Below are 22,011 nucleotides of genomic sequence, written 5' to 3'. Positions count from 1 at the left end.
ACAGTGAAAACAGAGCAAACAAGGAAAAAAAAAAAACCCATAAGCAAGAGTCATTAGGAACAACAGGCAAGAGAATCAGACCAGCAAAGACTGAGATGTTAGAAGTATAAAATACAAAATATAAAATGTCTTACTTACGTTTAAAGAAAAGCTATGGCTGATGAAAAGAATATCAAAAAGGACCAGATTGATTAAAAAAAATTTTTTAATGAAAAATATACTATTTGAAGTTAGAAACTATGGTTAAGCTGCAGATTAGACACACCTAGAAGGAGAATGAACTGGAAGTAGATGTGAAGAAGTTACACAGATGGAGCCCAGGGATAGAGAGAAATGGAAACTGAGGAAAAGAGGTTAAACAACACGGAGGATAGAGTGAGGAGATGTGAGACAAATCAGAGTTTCAGAAGGAGAGAGTATGTTAAAGGGGATGAGAATTATAATTGATAATTTATAAACCCTAAGAATCAGGAACACCAGTTAATCACAGACAGTGGGGTTGGGGACCTAGATAAATCACAAAAACTACAGAACATTAGATTAACATCTAAAAAGCAGCTATAGGGAATTCCCTGGCAGTCCAATGTTTAGGACCCAGCCTCCACTGCAGGGGGCCCCCTGGTCGGGGAACTAAAATCCTGTGTGCTGTGTGGCGCAGCCAAAAAAATAATAATTAAAAAAATAAAAAGCAGCTGTAGGGCTTCCCTGGTGGCGCAGTGGTTGCGCGTCCGCCTGCCGATGCAGGGGAGCCGGGTTCGCGCCCCGGTCTGGGAGGGTCCCGCATGCCGCGGAGCGGCTGGGCCCGTGAGCCGTGGCCGCTGGGCCTGCGTGTCCGGAGCCTGTGCTCCGCGGCGGGAGAGGCCACGGCAGAGGGAGGCCCGCGTACCACAAAAAAAAAAAAAAAAAAAAGCAGCTGTAAGGGAAAGGAAGAGGTAGAATTAGAAGCTAAGACATCTGTTATTGCTTGATGCTTCTGGGATGGGGGAAAAGATGTAGTTCTGATGACAGAAATGCATAAAATGCGCTTCTCCCAATGATTGTAAGATGAGGGCTCTAGCTACCAGGATAGTTCGCCTGTCCCAGGGGGAGTGAGGGAGCCAGTGCTACAGGGTCCCCAGTGTCATGTGTGTCAATCCTAGTTTAAAGCCAAAAGACCGATTCTGGCTGATAAAAGCAGAAATAGACTATTGAACTACTGGGCTCATAGAAACACTAAGAAGGCTGGAGAGAAGCTCCAAAAAAGGAGTGGGGGATAAAGTCAGAGCAGTTAAAAGCACTGTAAGTCCTACCTGAGAACCAGTGTTGACGTGAGGATGTCAGTGCTGACACCAGAGGTGCTCCACTTCCCCCTGCTCTGCTCTAGACTGAGGCATTCCTGGCAGAGGCATCGAGTCACCTGGCTGCAAAGGCGATGCTGGGAAAGCCAAGTGTCTGGTCTTTCATATGGTGGGAGGTGGGCTCTACCTTCTCCCTAGGTTTGTGGTAGGGAGTTTCTAAGCACAAGAAGGGGGTTCAGGTGAGGGGCAGTCAAGAAACCGTAATGTATGTCCACCACACGGCTGTATTGGTCCCCAAGCCTCCAAACTGCTACTTTTCCCCTTCAACAAGGAGCCAGAGATGGAGAGCTCTGAGCTTCAGCTGTGGGTTGGTCTGGTTGGTTTTGGTTTTTATTAACAGCTTTGTTGAGATAGCATTCACATACCATACAATGTATCCATTTAAAGTGTACAATTCAGTGGTTTTTAGTATATTCACAGAATTGTGTGACCATCACAATTTTGTAACATTTGTGACACCCCAAAAAGAAACCCCGTACCTTCTAGCAGTCACTCCTTACTTCTTCCAAGTTCCCCCAACTCTAGGCAACCACTAAACCACATTCCGTCTCTAGATTTGCCGATTTGGGGACATTTCATGTAAATGGGATCATTATGTCCTTGGTGTGCAAACCAGCTAAAGGGATATAAGGAATTGAGGCTGTGAGGATGGTCTCACAAGGGGATCAGGGAAGCAAACTTTCATCCCCTGAGTCAGCCAGGAAGTGTTTGCCCTGTAGAGATGGAAAGTCCTGAGGGCAGGGAAGGAGGCTCAGATCTTTACTGGTGCTGGTGAGAGAAGGGCAATCAGGACTGCTCGCCTGGGTGGCTGGATTTGGGTACCAGATCAGGCAGATCAAAGTGGGGTTAGACTGTGTGTGGAGGACAGTGGGCAATGTAGGAGCTGGACTGCAGACAGGAATGTGCAGGGTTTTGGCGTCATGGCTGGTGCGCTCTTCCTTTAAGGACTGTTGGAGGTTTGTCCATTGCAGATGAGCAGGTGGGTACCCTGTGGGAGACTTCGGGGCAGGGTGACTGGGTGGGACGAATAAGGGGTTGAGTGCCGTGGATGAGACTAGTGGCCTGGAGCTCAGCCCACACCAGAGCCCATGGGGGCAGCAGCAGCACAGGAGGTGGCAGTGGGAGAAAGTCTCGTCTGGTCCCCGCATGTGGTGCATGCTGGCCTGGCTACTAGAGCCCGGGGGCTCTCTGGGTTTCTGTGGGAAAGGATAGGCTCATAAAGAGCATGAGAACCCAGAGAGGCAAAAGGCGCTGGCCCCGCAGTGCTGGCTCAAAAAGGAGGACATGGCCTGGGCCCATGAAAGAGAGACAGGCCATGATCTCTGGCACAAAGGTGGAGGAGCAACCAAGTGACAAAGTGCAGCAGCTCCAGTGTGCCCACTGCTGCCCCAGCCTGCTCTGCCTGTCTGTATGCTGCCTCAGAATAGCACAGACCAACAGGACGGTTCTGCTGTGAGAACCACCAACGGCACCACAGGGCCACCACACTGCAAAGCAAGCAGGGGCCCTCTGTGTCCACACTTTGCTTTGTTGCCTCATCCTGGGCATCCTGACTCCCAAGCCCTGGCTGCTTTTTCCCTTACAGATTCTATTCCAAATGTCAGTCCTGGGTGGCACCCAGTTCCTTCCGGCCAATGTGCCCTCTCCCACCACCTGACTCTTTCGTAGCTTTCTCCTAGTCACCTAGTCATGGATTCAGGACGCCTGGGTCACTCCTTCCCTCCTGTGCTAAGGGCCCTGCCCAGACACAGAGCTCCACCCCCTGGCACCGGGTCCCCTAGCCCGACCTGCCCTGCCTCAGTGTGGGTGGGGCCAGGGGGCCCAAGCAGCAGCACAGAGCAACAGGCCTGCCTCTGGAGCTAGCTGGGGTCCAGCTCTGGCGACAGTGTGCAGCTCTGCACAGCCAGAGGGGGGCAGAGGCAGGGGAGTAGAGAGGGGCAAAGAGGAGGAGCCCGTGGGAGCTGCAGATCCTTCTAGGTCAGCTTCTAACCCAGACCCAAGAGCGTCCGTGGGGAACACATTAAGGTCCTGGGTGCCTGTAGTGGCTGCAAGGGTCCTTTACCTCACCGTCCCCTTGTCAGCCTTACCTCGGGACAGCGCCGTGCACCACACTGCTGAGCGTGGTGGCCAGAAGAGGGACTTGGTGGCAAAGCCTTCACCGTGTCAAAGGCTCCCACACATCAGAGTCCCACAGTGACTGTCCAATTCCACAGTCCACAAACAAGTGAAATGGAGCCCTGCTGGATGATCTGCCGAAGTTGCAAGCCATCCAGCGCGTGGCAAGATGGGCTTGAATCTCCACCCTGCCAAGGTGAAAGCACTTCTGACCACATACCCTCCGAGAAGACCCATCCCCGGAGTCCACTTAATCCCCCGGCCAGGAGGGGGATGCTCAGTCACACCCGACTCCCTCTCCCCCTCTGCCCAGCCTGCCATCCTCACCCGGAGACTCCTGGCACAGCACGAGACTGCCTCAGAGCGGAGGGCTCTTCTCCCCTTTCAGCCAGGAAAGCCCCTGTCCCTGTCAGCTCCCTAGCAGTCACCACACAGGCCAAGTAATCAAACTGCTGCATTTTATTCTGTAGAAAGCGCCGCCCTACATAACCCTGAGCCCATCTCCAGGGCTACCGGAAGGTAGAGAAGCTCTGGGTGCTCGTGCAGGAGGCATAGGGCACGCCCCGGGAGCGAATCTGCAGGGTGTGGAAGGTGAGGGGTGGGTTTGGGCCCGAGGAGCCGGGGTTCAGGGACTCGGTGTGAGGCTCCATCACAGTCACGGGGACTGCATAGGACAGCATCTGGGGCCGGTCATCCTGGCGTCTCACTGTGCCCTTGCCCAGGAGGTGCAAGACACAGGAGAGGACATCAGCACTGCTGCAGGTGGACCCCCTGCCAAGGCTGCTGACCAAGCCCCTAGGAGGACACGGGCCCTTCTGCCAAGCCTCCAGCACCTGGTATGGAGCGGGGAGAGGAAACGATACGTCAGAGACGCCCAGCTTACCGCACCTCTAGCTCCCAGCCCCAGGACAGCGAGGCCATGAGGGGCACCCCAACCCCACTCCTCACCCACTACAGGCTCTACAGTGAGCCAGAGACTTCAAATGTGGATCCATCTCCTCCTGTGGACTGCTCCCTGCCCCTGGCAAAGCCTCCTCACCCAACGCCCACCCCCGCCTACCCGGCAGACAAGCTGGTCAATGTGCAGGCCCTCGTCCCCGTGGGCCTTGAGGATTCGGACAATGAGGCAGCTGAGAAGGTTCCGTCTCTTCTCCAAGTTCCGGCCCTCTTCGTCCTCAGCTTTCAGGTATGTCTGAGCTGGGATGAGCCACACGTTGCCCCTCCGAGGCCTGGGTTCCTCGCTACCATCTCGAATCTTGAGCACCCCTGAAATAAGTGCTGGTCACTTGGTGGGAGGGCCCTCGAGGAGGCTGGCCCCAGCCCAGGGCAGAGGCCCCGGGGCCCTAAGTACAGACCTCCTGGGGCATCCTTTGTCTCGTGAAGGTCTAGGGGGCCCCTTGAAGAGGTAAGAGGCCCAACTGCCTGATTCAGCATGTCCGGAGAGAGCCCTGAGAGCGCCAGCAGACTCTCCACGGAGACCGCCTTAGGAAGAGGAGGGAAGCGTCAGGGCCTCCGCAGGAGGTGGAGCAGAGAGGGTGGAGGGAAGGAAAAGGAGGGACAGGTGGGAGAGAGCAGGGAGGCGTGAGGGGCTGGGCCACCTTCAGCTCGTTGAGATGCAGCAGCAGCCACATCTGCACGGTGGACACATGCAGCGTCTGGTCCCCAAACTGCAGTTCAGCCCGGCCCAGCCATGTCCACTGCAGTCGCCTCTGCGGGGCCTGCTCTAGGGCAGGGTAGCTCTGACCTGAGTGTCAGGGAGGAGGAGGGAGTCAGGGGGTCTGGTGAGGATGCACCATCGGTGGAGCTTTGTCCCCGTTAATCTCTGCAGAGTCTGGGGCCCAGTGTTTCTGGACACTGTGGTTCCTGGTCTGAGCTTCCAGAGCTCGGCCCTCTCTGTGTCTGCCTCCTGGGTAAGGGGAGCCCACCCTGCGCCAGGCAGGCTGTGATCAGTGCCTTCGAGGAGTTCCCCAATTTTTAAGGGAGACAAAACCACGAAGTGAGGAAGGACTGGGGCTCTTATCAAACTGGAAACGTCTCCCCCAGTAGTGTAGGAGCTCCCTGAGGGCAGGGTCTAAGTCTCACCCCCGCTCCTTTGTCACTGCCCAGCCCAGGATCAGCCTCCACTGGGGAGCTTAGGTTACGACGACTGACCAGGAACGAGACACCACCACTCTCTGGTGGTCTCAGGTGCCTCCTGCCTCCATCCTGCCCAACACCCACAAAGGGAGTCCTGGGTCTTATTTTAAAGACAGAAAAGACAACAGGCTGGGGATCTGGTGCCTGTAGCCCCATCCCAAACCTCAGCTCCTGCCCTTTTCCTCAAATCTACCCCGTGAAGCCTGCCAGCCCCAGGGGCCACCCCCAAGCCCAGGTTCTTTCCCGGTGTCCCAGCCCCCAGTTCTCTCGGCCAGCTGCTCACTCTTGTTGTAGAAGTTGGAGTATCGGTTCAAGGTGCCCCTCAGGTAGGCAGGCAGGCAGGTTCTGGGGTTGAGCGTGTGGCAGATGGAGGCAGTGGGCCAGCAGCGTGGTGACAGGACGAGCACAGACACTTCTGGCATCGCCCCTTCATAGTAAAGGTCCTCGTTCTCATCCTCCTCCGCCGCCGCCTCCTCTCCCGCCCCGCCGGCCGCCGACGCTGCCCCAGCTTCCAGCTCAGCTTCCTCTCTGGTTCCTCTCTCGTGCCCCCTGCCACTGGCCTCGTGGCTCACCTGAAGACGACGGAACACAGGGCGCCCCAAAGCCAGCGGCTCCTCTGGTCTGCCCCGTGCCTCTCTCTGTGCCTCCCACCCTCCCACTTGCTAATTCCCTTCCCCAGCACCCACCTGTATTCTCTTCTCTGTGTCTTCCAGCTTCAGGAGTTCCTGATCAAGCCGCTGGAGCTGGTACACGTGGAACTGGCGCTGCAGCTCCTCCGAGGTGCTCAGGCTCAGCAACATCTGCTGGGGGAGGCGGTTGGGGAAGCAGGGGCCGATCTGCTCCAGCACGGCCCCCTCCAGCCAGCTCGAGCCCACGCTCAGGAGACGGTCCGCCATGTAGTGCCTGCAGCGCACACAGCCCAGGCCGAGCCTCAGTGTGGGGGCTCGGCATGGCCCCCCCACTCCGGGACTACAGCCTGCCGGGACCCCGGCCTCCCAGCCCCGAGGGCTGGCCCTGCCCGTCATCCTGCCTCCCCCCACCTCCCACTCCCTTGGTCCACACTCACTGGTAGTAATGCTCAAAAGTGGTGGCTGTCTCTAGGCCAGAGAAGATCAGGACGGTTTCCAGGCATCGCTGCAGTTGGGCCAGCATCTCCATCCCCCGGGCCCCACCGATCCGGCTGCCCTGGATCCGCTGGTCGATGTGCCGTGCAAACTGCTCGCTTACCTGGGCAGTGGGGAGAGCACAGGAAAACTATGAAGGAGAGAACGGAGGAGGTGAGTGGGAACAGGGGGAGGGTCTGAGGAAGGAGATATGAATGGCCAGGTTCATTAACTGGTCAGCGATTTTATAAAACTCTTATAAAATCATTAACAACTGTGTACGTGAACAATACTAAAATGATGAAAACTGTTTTTTTCACATTTAGCATGTCTAAAATCAAACTAACAAAGTAACAATGCAAGGAGACACAAGCACACCTCAGAGATATGGCGGGTTTGCCACCGCAATAAAGCGAGTCACGCAAATTTTCTGGTTTCCCGGCGCATACAAAAGGATGTTTACATTATACCAGTGTATTAAGTGTGCAATAGCATTATGCCTAAAAAACAGTGTACATACCTTAATTAAACAATACTTTATTGCTAAGAAATGCTGACCATCACCTGACAACACAGGGTTGCCACAAACCTTCAATTTGAAAAAAAATGCATTATTTGCAAAGCACAATAAAGCGAAGAGCAATAAAAGGAGGTATTCCAGTAAGTTATGTGCACAAAGATGGTCACACCACGTTGTTACAGCCATGCTTCTGGCTCCCACTTCGCTGTTCTCTGCTTACTAGGGCACTCTGCTTAACTGTGCATCTTCTCTAGGAGACTGTAAACTTTGAGGGAAGGGATTTCGTCTATCTTCAGCTCTCATCTCAGTGCCTGACACATTTTAAGTGCCCATTAAATATTTGTGGAATGACAGGAATGGTGGAGTAAATTATAGTATCGATATATCTATTGGATGGAATTTATACAAAAATTTGAAGACAAACAGCAACACTGAAAATGGCTTTCCATGTAAGGGTCAAAAGAAAACAGGATAAAGCATTTTAGCTACTTGTGAGTAAACTATGTGAAATCAAGCACACAAGTAGAAGAAAGTATGCCGAGATGTATCAGGATGGTACAAAGCGGGTCATTTCTTTCATCTTCCTTTTTTTGGGGGGGCAGGGGGGCTGTGGGCACGGCTTATGGGATCTTAGTTCCCCGACCAGGGATGGAACCTGGGCCCACAGCAGTGAAAGCACAGAGTCCTAACCACTGGACCACCAGGGTATTCCTGTTTTTTTGAATTTTTGATAACATGGTTCTATATTAGTATTGTACATGCTCCTTGTTGAGTGGGAATGGAAGGGTGGGCCATTCTGAAGAGGGGAAGGGAGAGTTTAGGGGGAGAGGCCCCAGGGGAGGGGAGGATGGGAGGCTTACGTGGGCAGCTCTGAGGAAAGGGAGCTTCAGCAGGGCACCAGCACAGCCGTTCTGCAGCGCCAGCAAGAAGGCTGCCCGTGGCCCAAACAGCTCGGAGCTTGACTTCTGCAGATTACTAAAGTGTTCGCAGTAGCGGGGCACAAAGTCATCATCCCGCCAGCGTGAGGTCAGAAAACTGTTGACCTGGAGGGTGGGAAGGGGCGGCAGCGTGAAGGGCAACCCAACACACCAACGGCACAGTTCCGCCCTCCCTTCCCGCGCCCCCTCCGCCGCTCCTGCCCACCTGCTCCTCCACCACTGCCCGCCAGCAGCGGGTCAGGTTTCTCATGATGCTGCTAGGAAGCCCCCGGGTGGCCAGGGAGCTCCAGTCATGGCTTCTGTTTCTGCCCTCTGTGGAGACAGGGGAAGGGGCAGAGGCAAGGCAGTGGCAGCCCTCAGCTCCTGGGTCCCCATTCGAGGTTGAGCCTGGGGTTCTTTCCTGACATTCTGCCACCCAAAATGATGCTCCCAGGTGGGGGTGACACAAACCAGAAGATGAACAGGCTGAGCATGCAGGGAGGGGAGGGTGAGGAGGGACAGACGCCTGTAGTATGTGAGTTGGGGGAGGGAAGGCCCCCAACCGAGCTCCCGCCTGAGCCCCCAGCACTCACTGGGCCGAGGAGCGGCCACCACTGGAGGGGCTGCCTCGCAGGGCTCCACGTGCACCAGCAGGTGGGTGAGGCGGCGCACCCGTGAGGAGAAAGCTGCTGCGCGGCTCTGCGGGTTGTGGGCAGCCTCCCGACACTCCAGGTACTGGTCCAGCAGCCAGCCCAGGGGGCTGACACCATCCTCATCTGGAGGCGGGGGAAAAACAAGCCAAGGCAGGGCATGTCTCCAGGGCAGTGGGGAAGCTGGGCTGGACAGGAGTGCCAAGAAAGAGCAGCAGGACAGAACGATATGGCAAGGGAGGTAGCAAGGTCCCTCCTGACCACGTGCTGTCAGCTGGCAGCCAGGAGACACGGGAAAAGAGGCGGCCCCTGGGCTGTGAAAAGGGGGGCTTGGGGGTACTGAGTGAACGCAGGTATCCAAAGGGCCAAGAGCATAACCCAGGTGGCTCTAGGCCAGAGCAAAGGGGCTGATGAGCAGGGCCGAGCACCGGGATAGTAAAGGGGCCAGGGGCAGGGACAGTTACCGGGGGAGGTGATGTTCTGCACCAGGGGGCTGATGGGAACAGGTTGTGGGGGGGGAGAATTCAAATACCAGAGTCTCAGGGAGCAGTCCCTGGGGCAGGAAGGAGAGGAACACTGAGGTGACAAGCCTTCAGGGATAAAGACAGGAACCAAAAGAACCAAGAGCATTAACTCAGGTCAGCCCTGGGAATAATTACGAGGAGCGGGTTAGTTGGGCCAGGGGTGGGGACGGTTACCGGGGGAGGTGATGTTCTGCACCAGGGGGCTGACCAGGGCCTCCCAGCAGGTCTTGCCCAGTGCTCGGGCAGCTTCACTGTCTGGGAGGAAGCGATCGGCAAAATTCTGCTCCTGACGTAGAGCCCCATTGAGTCTGGGGAGAAGAGTGGGGAGGAAGGTGTTGGGGGCTGGAAGCCTAAGTGACTCCCGTGTCCACCAGCCTAAGATCGCCAGCTACCCCTCTCACGCACACAGGTACACACGCACTCACACACACCTAGAGCTCAGGTGCAGGAGGCTCCTGCGGTCCTCCGCGATGTCCTGGCTCCAAGCCTGCGCCCTGACCATGTAGAAGAGGCGTGTGTGGCGACACAGCTGCTCCCGGAACACCGGCCAGAACGTGGGCTTGGGGCCCAGGACCTCTAATCCCCGAATGCGCGTGTCGATGCCGCCCTGCAACGTGCAAAGGCCCATTTCCACCGGCCCCATACCCTCCTCAGGAGGGGCTGGAGAGGTGGCCCAAGATCTGCAACAGTTACAGGCCGCAGAGCCTCATGCCCACGGCTGCCCCCCTCCCCCGGCCCCACCTGCTGGCAGCGCTTTATGCGGATCTGGATGACTGGCCAGGAGCGGTTCAGGTTCTCCAGGAGGACCACCCGGCTGGCAGAGGGCATCACGTTCACCTGGTGGCAAGGGGGCGGCGGGCAGAGAGCGCTGTCACGCGTGTGGATGGGAGTGCTGAGAGAACCCCCGTCTGCTCCCGTCGCCTGCTGTGTCCCTCCCGCCCCCAGCCCTGGGGTGGGCGGGGTCCTGACCGAGGGGTCCTAATGCCACCCTCACTGCTCAGGGCCTGATGCTGTCACACAGGCACAGGGATGGACTGCATCTACTACGGGGCTCAAAGCAGGGAGGAATATAGGCATTTAGGGGTCTGGGCAGGAGAGTGGATCCCTTGAGGCGTGGCCTAATGGCACAGGGGTCCCTACCGAGTTGAGTTCCGTGTTAAGGGAGGTGGCGCTGTCGCCCCCGAACACCACCACCCTGGCCGGCATGTAGCTTGAGTCTTCGCCAGCCACCAGCAGAGCCAGCTGCCTGGGAGCGGGGCAGAGGGACCAGTCGGAACCGGATCCAGTCGTGTCCTCACAGACACAGCCGAGGGGGTTCTGGTCACCTTCAGGGGGCTGTGGGTGCTTCCCCAAGACAGACGGCAGGCAAGTCACGGGACAGCGTGGGTGTGTGTCTAGGCACAGGCATGGAGCGCGTTACCTGACGAGGACACCCTGGTGCATGTGTAGGGTGATGTAGTGGGAGCCGGCGCTGCCGCTGGACTCCCAGTAGGTCTTGGGGTTGCGGTCCGTCAGCTTGCTGGCACGGTGCGGGTTGGAGGACACCTCCACCTTCTCCCAGCACTTGTCCTCCTTCACCTCCACGCTGGAGCCTGCGGGCAAAGCGGGAAGGGGTGGCGGTCACAGCCCTGGCAGGTGTGGAGGGAAAACACAGGGAGGTGTGGGGACGCGGGGTGACAGGGGGACAGGCACGAACCCTGGCACAGGTATCTGAGGAACACGTCAAAGAAGGGGATGTTGATGGGGCGGTGCGTTCGTCTGTGGTCTTCGATCTGGCCCAGCACCATCTGCAGCCCGGACATCGGAGAGAAGGGGTGCGGGGAGGGGGCAGGGACATGGAAACACACGTGGAGGAAAAACCCCAGCAGCAGCGGGACTAACTCCGTAACGCTGGCAGAGCAGGACCAGCTGGGAAAGCGGGGCCAGGAACAAATGCCCCCAGGTTCACTAGATCCACCTGCCTTCCAACTTCAGGAACACACCCCCTTCCCCTGCCACTGCTTGGGTTTCATACTCTCACCCAGCTGTGAACCCGCTGGCTTCCTCCTGACCTGGATACAGCCTCCCAGGATGTTGGTGGTGAGTTTCCGGTAGAGGTGGGCATGCTTCTCACACTTGAACACCATGTCCCGCAGCTCCTGAGCCAGCTCCAGCTTTCCCAGGTGCTTTTCCAGGGCTTTGGAGATGGCATCTCGGGCTCCCAGCTGATTCAGCACCACGGCATAGTCCCTGCTCACCGAGGCCAGGTGGTGCAGGAAGAGGATCAGCTCCTGGAGCACCTGGGAAGGAGGCAGGGGGAGGTGAAAAAAGGGGACAGACCACAAGCGTCTTCTGTAGTACTGACTACACACCTACTGTGTGCTGGGTGCCAGGGCTACTGCAGTTAACAGAGTGAAGAAGTAAAAAGACAAGGATGAGGAGACATGAGGGCTCGGTGGAATTAGAGAACCAAACAAACTGCAATGGAAAAGCAAGAGGTGCCCTGGACCCTCGGGTTCTTGACTACTGATTACGCTGGCAATAGGTGCAGGGGGCATCCCCGGTTGTTTCTTTCCAGGCCCAGCTGTCCCAAGAACCAGCTGTGGGGCTGTGTTATGAGATGCTCAGCCCCCAAGCACAGACACCTGACAGCAAAGAGGAGGCCGAGAGGGACCAGATGTATGCGTGGACACTCAGTAAGCCCACCACAGAGCTAAAATCTGGGTAGCCGCCAAAGGTGTGTGCTGCAGACACCCGCTGCCTCCGTGACCCTATTCTCTGACCGCTTCCCAAGCCTTCTGTGCCCAGGAGCGCTCTGTGGCAGGGGACTCTGGGATGTGATGGTCCCCTCTTCCTCCTTCACCCCCCTTTCCTTCACAGGCCCAACCAAACAAGAGCCACTGAGGCTCTTAATGTAATGTAGATGTCATCCTTTATGTAACAAAGTAGATGGCAAATAAGATCACACGTTTCGGTTATATTTGCATAATGAAATACAGAAAAGATACATAAATTAATACAAATGGTTACCAATAAGGGGCATGTGGGTGGCATTGGGAGGACAGGGACTCAGGTGGGAATGAGAATTTTGTTTCTACCTTGTTACATTGTTTTGATTTGTGAACTGTGTGAACATGCGACCTATTTTTAAAAATACAATTCAATTTTAAAGATGAAACCCAAACCAAGAGCACAAAGGCTCCATGGTGCCCTCTCGAGCCCCGCCCAGGGGGTCTGCCTTGCCAGAAGCTGCCTGGCGTCCTCCCCCTCTCAGCATCTCCCCAGGGCAGGGCAGGGGTACCTCTCGGTCAGTGTCTGGGGACCGCAGGCAGGCCATGCAGGCGTCCATGGCCTCATGCCAGGGGAGCAGCAATGCCTCGGGAAAGTCCACCAGCCGCATCAGGATTCTGGGGAGCAGGGGGCAGGAGGAGAGATGTGCAGCCAGCCTCACAGACCCCTCTGCCCAGCCCCGCCCCTCACCACCCCCTCACCTCAGAATGGCCAGGTGCAGGGCCTTGTTGGCCACGGAAGTGTCGAGGCTCCGCATCAGCGCGAGGAAGGGCTGGGGCTGCCGCTGCAGTTGCAGCAGGAGTGGCTTGACCTCGCTCTCCCGGGGCCCCTCTGAGCTGAGAGCTTGCTCCAGATCCAGGAAGATTTTCCCAGCCAGACCGTAACCCTCCACCAGATGCTGCAGGGGAGTGTTGGGGCACTGAGTCAGGGCTTCTTTTGCTACAGGAAAGGGGAAGTCACAAGAGTTGGCCATTGTTAGTGATGTGAAGGATCATAAAAGGAGAGACGTTCGTAACTCTCAACTCTTGTTTCCTCATTTCTCCTAAAAATATTTTTAATTTTTTTCCCCCTAAACGCTAGGTTTTGAGGATCTCATAGCATCTCTTAATGTACTTTTAAGACAGCTTCATGACAAACTTTTTATTTTGTATTCTTAAAATAGCAAAGGAGCTTCCTATCTGCAAATAGCAGAGCATTTCCCTATACCTGGAAGCATGCAATAATCTGTTTCTCTCTAAAATAGAAAAAAAATCAATGTGAGGACTTTCAAGGCTTCAAATTTCTTGCAGTGTTCTAACTTGACACTCTTCTTCATACTTTGGAGGGAGGACAATGTCTGCTTCTCCATTCACTGCTTATCTCGAAATTTCAGATTCTTCCTACAGTGCCATCTCTTCCAGAGAGGATTGCACAAAAACCAGCACAGACATCTCTCCTGGGCTAATGCCCTCCCAGAGGCCAGTGTGCAGAGCTGCTGTCTGTTTGGCACCCCACCTTCTACTCTGGCTGCGTCTGCTGATTCCTGAGGCTGGGCCTGGGCTTCCAGCAGGGATGGGTAGGCCAGCTGCCCTGCCAGGGCCTCGGGCCCATATTTCCTGTAGACATGGCAGTTGAGCAGGTCCCTGAGAGCGCTGTCATCGAGTCGCTGTGGCAGAGCCAGCAGCAGGTCCTGGGCCAACTCCATGGGCATGGCCAGCTCAGCCAGGATCTCGTCATCCAGAATCTGTCATGGGGGAGAAGCTCTCACTTCAGGCGGCTCTGCCGGCACAGAGGCTCCAGAGGCACTTGCCGGGGGAAAGGAGTTCCGCATACGCCTTCTCCATCCCAAATTTCTCATGGGGGCTCCTCCCAAACAGCTCGCCAACATCTCCGAACATCCTAGACCCCTCCCCTGCAGCCGTTATGCTATCACCCTCCACTTCCCATCCCGAGCCTTCCAAATGCTCTGTCACGGTCCAGCCCTCCAACCTCTGTGTGTCTCTGGGCGGCTCTACCTCCCCATCCAGGTTCTCCTGGAGGATCTGGAGAACCTCCTGATGGTCGGGTCCATCCAGCTTCTTGATGAAGAAGAGGAGCTCCCACCACTCGGCCTGGCTCAGGTGTTCACTCTCCTCAGCATCCTCATCCTCAGGCAGCACGCAGGGCACGGCGTAGAGCTCTGCCATGGGCTTCCACCGCCAGGAGGGCAGGGCTATGGAAATGAGGGGGGCACAGGGACGTCACTGCCCGCCCAGCCAGACCACCGCTCCTCTGCACAGAGTTGATCCCTGCTTCCCCTCTGGGCTCACCTACACCCACGGCTCCACTGACCGCTGCCCCCTGGTACTCATCAGCCTCAACCACGTCTTCGATGTCTTCTTCAAAGCCCAGAATCTCCAGCATGTGCCAGTGTACCCAATAGGTGCGGCCTGTTGACTCCCACAACACCTGGGGGATATGGGAAAAAAGAGAGGGAAGGGGAAGAGAGCTCACCTAATGACCGGCTGTGGCCCGATGATGAGGACACACAGCCCTCACAGCCCTCAGGGTGACCACCTGGCCAGGTTTGGAAAAACCTCTAAAGAGCAAAACCTGTGGTATATGGAGAACACGTACACGCACACAAAGGATGCCTTTCCCAAATGGGAACAGGCTCTCTCCCTTCACCTATCCTTGGTGGCTTATGTCCCACACTTCCTCCTGGCCTTAACCATACTATCTTCCTGAACTTGACCTTTGGGATGGTCTTGCTGTATCAGTCTTCTTCCTGGGAGTGAGTCCTCCTAACCTCAGAGTCTCCTAAGGGCAGATTTTCTCAGCCCTCCAAACGGCTCCCCTCTCAATTGCTGACCCCCTTTTACCATACCCAGCTTACTGAGGGTTTTTGCTTTGAGTGGCCTGCCAGAGGCCCCAGCTTGAAGCCCCAGCTATGCCCCACCCAAGACAGACCCCCAACGGTGGCCTGCCACCGCGCTCTTGCTCACCTGCACAGGGGGCACGCCGCTGTTGCTCTGCCGGAACTCGCCCTCGTCCCCGGCACCGATCTCCTCGTAATCGTCCAGCATCCGCACTCGCATGCCCGGCTGCAGCGCGTCCCGCACGTACAAGGCATAGGTATTGCCACTTGCGAACTCAGAGCGAGGGCGAAACCGCCTTGACCTCCTAAGGGAGGGCAGGGCCTGGGCGGGTGGGTGCCCTGGGCCTGCGTCTGCCAGCTGGGGCTGGAAGATGGAACAGGAGGGCCGTGCCGAGGGCCCCTGTCTGCTCGAGGCCCAGTCCCAGCGCATGGCCTGTACCAGCTCCGAGATCAGGGTGCCCATGGCCATGCTGAACTCCAGCTCCAGCCGACCCCTCTCCCCACTCAACTCCTCGGGAGTGGCGCTCTGGGCTCCTGGTTCCACAGCACTGTCATTCAACTGATCCAGAAGGGAGGTGACGTGCAAATAGCGCTTCACCAGGGAGAAGAGCAGCCTTCCTGGGACCTGTAGGACACAATCTTTGGCCTATGTCCCCCTTGCTCCAGCTTTAGTGCCTCTCTCCACACTGTCCTCTGTGGACAGGTGCAAAGGCCTGATCCCTAGATTTTGGCCACAGCTCCCTCCCAACACTCCCCACAGAATACCTGTGGCAGCTGAATGCCCTCGAAAGACATGGGATGTTCAGAGAGCGTGGCCTGTGCAAACAGTGCCAGCAGAGCACAGCGGCTATCAAAATCCAGGTGTTTCTCAATGGCCTCCTGCTGGCTCAGTGACAGAAGGATCTGGGTCCGGGTCCCTGTAACCCACACCCCAATCAGTAACGGCTCCCTAACCTTGCCCTTCCCAGGCATCTCTCTTAGACGCTCTACTCTCTCACTCCTTTTGCTGCCACACACTAAGAATGACATGATTTGCTGGTTTGCTTCAAAAGCCAAAACTTACTATCTTATCGTATCCTATTACTGTCTCACATGCAATAGTCTAATAGTCTAAACTCTTCCTCTGCGTAGAAAGACAGTTAATAGGAAGTTCTTGAGGATTCAGTCTCCCCTTTCTGCCGAGATGCCCACACTCACCTTCCCACCTCCTTTTCTTCCAGTCCTAAGACAAGGGCAACAGAATCATTTACGTACTGATGAGATCAGAAGCTTCTGTCACAGGGACCTGTGAGACGCTAAGCTGACCCAGTCCCGCTCCTGCTCCCCTTTCCCCCCCAACACTGCCCCTCACCAGCATCATGGGAAGCCAGGGCTTGTATCATCCGGCCTGCGCTCCAGCGAATTTGATAATCGGGACTACTGAGCATGTGCATGAGCAAGTCCAGGACCCTTGGGTCTTTGAAGACCCCCGTGAGGGGCTCAATGCTGGCGTAGGCGCTGAGCACATGGACAGTGTGAAGCAGAGGGGCGGGAGGAATGGTGCCCTCACATTCCTCCAGCTGCCGAAGGGCCCTCTGAATCAGAGACTTCACATCGGTCTCCATCTCCCCCAGCACAGATTTGTCCAGGGCTCCAGCCTCCCCTGCTGTCTCTTGGGAGGGCCCGATGACCTGGCCATCTTCACCCAGCATCTTGTGGCAGTTGGCATAGATCTCGTCATTGGACATCCATAGCAGGATGTGCTCAGCCTTGCAGTCCACTTGGTTAGAACCCCCTTCCCCGTCATCCCCACGCCGGAGGATGAGCCAGCGGATCTGGTACTCAGGATGCCCATCATGGCCCACTCGCTGGCGTATCAGCTCATCAGGATAGGCGTGCAAGCCGGGCCCCAGGGGCACCCTGAATTCCCTGTAGCGGAGTTCCCCCACCATCCTGGCACCTGGCAACACAAGGAAAAGAGAACAGGCAAGCTAGAGTAAGAGGGGAGGTCAGAAAATCAAGGACACCCAGAAGTTGGGACAGCAAATGTGGCAGGCAACAGCTGTCGGGCTGGGTGGGGTAAAGCAGGGCCCAGGAGTTGCCTGCTGCAGGCTGGGTGGGGCCAGGCCTAAGCAGAGGAACACTGGGGTGTTTGTTCTGAAAGAACTCAAAATTTGGGGGCTAAAAGGAGGGTCCAAGGCCCTGCATGCAGCATGCAGCGAGTTGGTTTGGAGCAGAGGAAAGGGGACAGTGGAGGCAGGGCAGCCTTAGAATTAAAGTGAATCCCAGGGCCCTGGGACAGGCGGCAGCAGACCTAAGAAGGGGGTATGCGAAGCCCAGAGGGGTGTGTGTTTTGGGGAGTTGGGGATCGAGACCCCGAGTGAGTATGGGAAGGGGTGCTAGCTCCAATGATTGAAGCATCGGAGGGAGAGTGAGTCTGCAGGGGCAAAAGACCCAGAGACCTGGTGGTGGAGTGAGGGCGCACGGCGCGACGGGCTGGGAGAAGGGGCTGGTAGGCTGGAGGCGCCCAAGATTGGAGGCGCTTAAGCAGCAAGGCCAGTGGGGGCGACGTGAGACCCCGAACAGGGTGCACAGGAGACCCGATGGGTGAGGGGCGCGAGGCTTGTAGGACCGGGGTCGAAGACCGGAGAAGCCAGGGGCGCGCGGCAAGGTGCGGGGGAGGGGGCTAGGCCAGATAAACAAGAATCCCGAGGCGCGGCGGAATCGGGGGCGCGAGGCCCGGTAGGCGAGTGGGCGGAGGAAAACCCGGGCTCGGGGCGGGGGGCCGCGGCGGGGCTGTGGCCACCTCAGAAGTCGATGGGGGTCCCGACGTGAGGCCTGTCCTTCGCCGAGCTAAGGACGGAGCGCAGACTATGGCGGCGGCGCTGGCGGAGATTTGGGCCCCGCCTGGGCCCCCCGAAGGGGTCGAGGCGGAGATGCGGGAGGGGGCGTGTTTCCGCAGGACAGGCGGCCGTAGGGGGCGTGGCGCGCGGGATCGAACGCCCTGGGGGCGTGGCGCTGTCAGGTCCCAGCCTGCGCGCAGGTCTGCGGCCTCCGGAGCCTGGCAGGGCGGGGCCTGTCCCCAACCAGCGGCGCCGCCCGCCTAGCTCTGGGGGCCCGTCGCCCGCCCGCCCGGAGACGCCGCTCATTTCCGCCAGGCCCAGCGGAAAGCTAGGGGCCCTGGGAGAGCGCCGGGGCGGAGCCGCCGGTGCCACCTCGGCGACGCGCGGCACCTCTTCCTCCGCCCTTTCCTCTTCCTTTTCGTCCCCCTCCTCCTGTCACCGGAAGCGCCTTCCCCGCTTCCCAAAGTCAGAATTGGAAAAGACTTTGGAGGTCATTTATTCCCCCCTCCTCCATTACATATAAAGGCACGGAGCAAGGGGGGGGGGCGACTGGAAATGAGAGGGGAACGGCCCGTTTTTGCCCCATACTTTCCTTTCTCCTCCCGCCAACGGTTCTGTCCCCGCGCCCCCCCCAACCAGTATGTACCTCTTCCCTCCCAAAAAAACCAGAAACAGATAAAAATGGGGGCCATTTTATTAGAGTCCAGGGATATCAGCTTTGGGCAGCAGCTGAGGGCAGCTTCACGTAACTCTTCATGGGGGGCAGTGGCCGGATCTTTCGGCCAGCCCAGCCCCCCTTGCGGTGCCATCGCCCACTGTTGGGCCTCTTTCCCAGCCAGCGGTTCCGCCCGGCCTTGCCGATGACCCGTTTGTTATGATCAACGTTGGATACTCGGCCCACTGTTGCTATGCACGTTTCCAGCACCTGACAGAGAAAGCAGATGGAGGGGAATGCACCATGGGGGGAAAGAGCCTGACACTATTGAGGGCATGGACTCTTGGGAGACTTCTTACACTCAAGGAGAGAAGGGAGAGGAGAGGGGGAAAGCACAACATAATTGAACCTGAGTGCAGGTCCTACAGTAGTTGAAAACAAAAGGCACTGTTCCCTACTCCATCATGGTGCCAGCCTGACAAGGCACGCCTAGTCACATGGCAAAAAAAGGACAGACCCAGCTCAAGGCAGTTCTCAACATAAAACACCTGGGAGCTATCCGGGACAGGTTAGGTACATTCCAAAAATTCCTCCCTCGCTGATACCTCGCACCTGCACCCCACACACCTGCATCTGCCTCTTAGAGGGCAGCTGGATGATGGCTGTCCCATTCACCTTCCGTAGCAGCACACCACAGGTCCCTGGGAAAGGGAGAAACAGCTTTGCGACCCTCCACAGAGCAGGAGGTGGGGGGCAGACTTCCAAGGGGCCACACCCCACACACTTTGAGGAGGAAACACTGAAGCAGGATGCATATAAGGTTTTAGGTCAAAACACAAGCATCTCTTCAGCCTTGTTTTTCCTTTTTTTCTCTGCCAGTGGACCAGATGTGGGCCCATGGGTTCAGAGAGTTGCAACCTCAGGTACCCCTTGGCCTTCCAAACTGTAAGATCCCAAGCAGCTCCTTTCTTCATACCTGCGGCTCGGATATACTGGGCCCCCCGGCCTGGCTCACTCTCCACATTGTTGATGAGGGTCCCCACTGGCAAGGCCCCAAGAGGGTGTGCATCCCCTTCCCGAGCAGCAACTAAAAGACGGAATTTCATCAGCACCAGAACCCTTGCAGCCTCCCAGCCCACACACATCTGGCGGCCATATCTCACCTGCCATTCGGCCTACGTGGTCAGAGTTCAGGATTGTATCTCCAGCTTGCATGTTTTCTGTGGCAATGATCCAGCGTTTCCGGTTGCCCCCAGCAACCAGAGCTATGTCTGCTGACCTGTTCAGAGTGAGACACAGGTAAGCAGACCATCTAGGCAGCCTCACATCTCCTGAAAAGCCACAGAGCAGTCATTCAGCCATACCACCACCTCACATCCCAAACTTGCCTACAGGGATCATAGCGGACAGTGATGACCTTCTCCTCAAAGGGTCCTGGCTTGGATTCCAGCTCAGGCCGGTACCGCAGAAAGTCAATCATTCGATAACGTTGCTTGTGGCCCCCACCAATACCGTGCACTTGGATTCGGCCTGTGGTCAGGACAGTGCAGAAACATGACCCCAGTCAGACAAGTCAGTTCCCAGCCTTGGGAACAGACCCATCCTAGGCAGAGAGCAGCGCTCCCCAACATTATGACACAAGCAGAAAATGATAAAAATTTGCACAGCACAATGGAGTGAGGGTGAACACCTACATGGAGCTTGGTAAAAACATAATTATGATATTGAAATTGTATAAAACGTCCAGATAAAATCTCTCCAAATTACTGAATTCAGCAAGTTTACTGAGAGCCATGTAACTCGTGTTCAATTTCAACTATTGTCAATTTTTGAAGGGTGTGAAGAGAAATGTCATATAACTTCCTGAGTATGTCCAGTTTTCTTCAACTACCTAGATTATCTTTAGGAGCACAGACCACTTGTTTGTTGCTTTGTATTCTACACTCTCACTCTTACATACTACATGCAGAAGGAGTCCAATAAATGCTTTTTAATTCCTCTGCCTGTATCAAAATACAGGCCTAGGATCCTACCATGTTTTTGCCCTTTACTGCTGAAATCTTCTTGTCCTTGCTCCCACCTGTGTGGTTTCGGCCCCCAGACTTCCTCATCTTCACTGGCATAACGGTATACTTGGTACGACTCTTCCAGGACACAAACTTAGCACTAAGGGCCGCAGAGGTAAGGAATGGGCGGCAGGGAAGCAACATCGAGGGAGAGGGCAGCGGAAGGAGGACATTGTTTGTCACCTAGAGATAAACAGAAATCTCTTTCACTTGAAAGCTAATTGAAGGAAAATCTTCAGAGAACCAACGGAGAGGGCACAAAGTTTAGCTTGTAGCCTCCTTCCTCCTGGAAGTCCCAGACCAGCTATCCAAAAACTCCACCCATCACAGCTTGCACAAATACCAGTTCGGAATGTTTATCTAGGTGTATGTGTGTTGATTACCTCTTCTCATCTGATCCTCTTACCTCTGAAGTATTTCTTCAACGGAATGTTCTCCCCTTGGTGCATCTTCTTCCAAATTTGGCTCAAAACTCTCCTTCTCCAAGAAACTTTTCCTTCCCTAAACAACTCTCTTCTCCAGGGCTGGTAACTTCCATACACCCATGTACCACCATTGGCATCAATGCCTTTTGCCCATTTTGCTGCATGTTTCTGAGAGTTTTTCAGATATGAATGGTGGGGAGAGATCATTTATGTCTTGTTCCCTGCTGAATTCCCAGCACTTCACAAAGTAGGCTGGTTTGGTTTTGAATTTTAAGTATGCATCTGCCAAACTCTACCATAAGTCTGAAAGGTCCAGGGGAGGTAAGACTTAACTTCTCTTTCCTGTAACTCACCAGTAGCCCACTAGGAACCTTGAGATATCTTCATGTTAGGCTCCTATTCTTGGTATCTTGCCCTGAATTCTCTAATCTCAGTAGTAACTCATCCTTAATGGTTATAATAATGGTTAAGAGCCCAGGCTTTGAAGCCAGATTACCTAGCTCCAATGGTTGGTGTATGACCTTCGACTACTTATGTTTTCTTATATGTAAAATAGGAATATAATAACTAATTTATAAAATGATTGAAAGTAATTCATTTATTTAAAACGTCTATTACTTATGCTTGGCTTATGAGAGACAATAAATGTTAGTTATTATTGAAGCCTGTACATTTGTCTGTAAAGTACTTTCACCTCCAGTATCTTGTCTGAGGAATACAGGGACCCTGTGAGATAGCAACACTTAGAGAGAGGAGAAAGCTGAAGTTGAGAGTGACTTATTCAAGGTCACAGGCCGGCGTGACTCCTAACCAGACTCACATCCCCCACCTCGCTTCTCCTGGAGCCCCCTCTCCGGCTGCCCGAACGGAAACAGCCACATTCCCGGGTAAAGTGGATTACCTGGGCGGCCAGGAGCAGTCTTGGGCCGGGGACGGCGACAATCCGGGGCGTCAGGCTCAGAGAGCCAAGAGCGCGGGTCAGTGCCCGCAGGGCCATGAGTTGGGCCAGGCTCGGCTGGGCTCAGCACGCCACCATTACCTTTAGCCAGGCCGCCTGGTGCTACTGGATGACGCTAACAGGTCCCCGTTCCGTCGCTCCTTCATGACGTAAAAAGAGGCGGTCAGAGAACCCGAGA

General features: G+C 55.8%; 2 protein-coding genes across 2 annotated transcripts; both read right to left on the bottom strand.

Annotated features, from left to right (window-relative positions):
• Positions 1-25: 25 nt before the first annotated feature.
• CUL7 (cullin 7) lies at positions 26-18,357 on the bottom strand. Its single transcript, XM_024122086.3, has 26 exons — positions 17,693-18,357; positions 16,259-16,846; positions 15,673-15,824; positions 15,035-15,532; positions 14,360-14,498; positions 14,066-14,262; positions 13,566-13,794; positions 12,773-13,010; positions 12,583-12,688; positions 11,354-11,581; positions 10,999-11,089; positions 10,723-10,894; positions 10,443-10,548; positions 10,044-10,139; positions 9,734-9,909; positions 9,477-9,610; positions 8,722-8,904; positions 8,355-8,461; positions 8,072-8,254; positions 6,655-6,815; positions 6,275-6,491; positions 5,872-6,160; positions 5,051-5,196; positions 4,808-4,934; positions 4,513-4,718; positions 26-4,285 (listed from the first exon to the last, which is right to left on the bottom strand). Exons 2-26 carry the CDS (start codon positions 16,836-16,838, stop codon positions 3,962-3,964), a joined length of 5,085 nt encoding a protein of 1,694 aa, XP_023977854.1. The 5' UTR covers positions 16,839-16,846; positions 17,693-18,357; the 3' UTR covers positions 26-3,961.
• Positions 18,358-18,408: 51 nt separating this feature from the next.
• MRPL2 (mitochondrial ribosomal protein L2) lies at positions 18,409-21,973 on the bottom strand. The gene is made up of 7 exons (XM_007107557.4): positions 21,777-21,973; positions 20,465-20,633; positions 19,773-19,914; positions 19,548-19,663; positions 19,361-19,471; positions 19,012-19,085; positions 18,409-18,654 (listed from the first exon to the last, which is right to left on the bottom strand). Exons 1-7 carry the CDS (start codon positions 21,870-21,872, stop codon positions 18,442-18,444), a joined length of 921 nt encoding a protein of 306 aa, XP_007107619.1. The 5' UTR covers positions 21,873-21,973; the 3' UTR covers positions 18,409-18,441.
• Positions 21,974-22,011: the final 38 nt, after the last annotated feature.

This window comes from Physeter macrocephalus, unplaced genomic scaffold (genome assembly GCF_002837175.3).
Source record: "Physeter macrocephalus isolate SW-GA unplaced genomic scaffold, ASM283717v5 random_102, whole genome shotgun sequence".
Lineage (NCBI taxonomy): Eukaryota > Metazoa > Chordata > Mammalia > Artiodactyla > Physeteridae > Physeter > Physeter macrocephalus.
The sequence above is the reverse complement of the archived record's forward strand: the minus strand, read 5'-3'. Positions and strand labels throughout refer to the sequence as shown.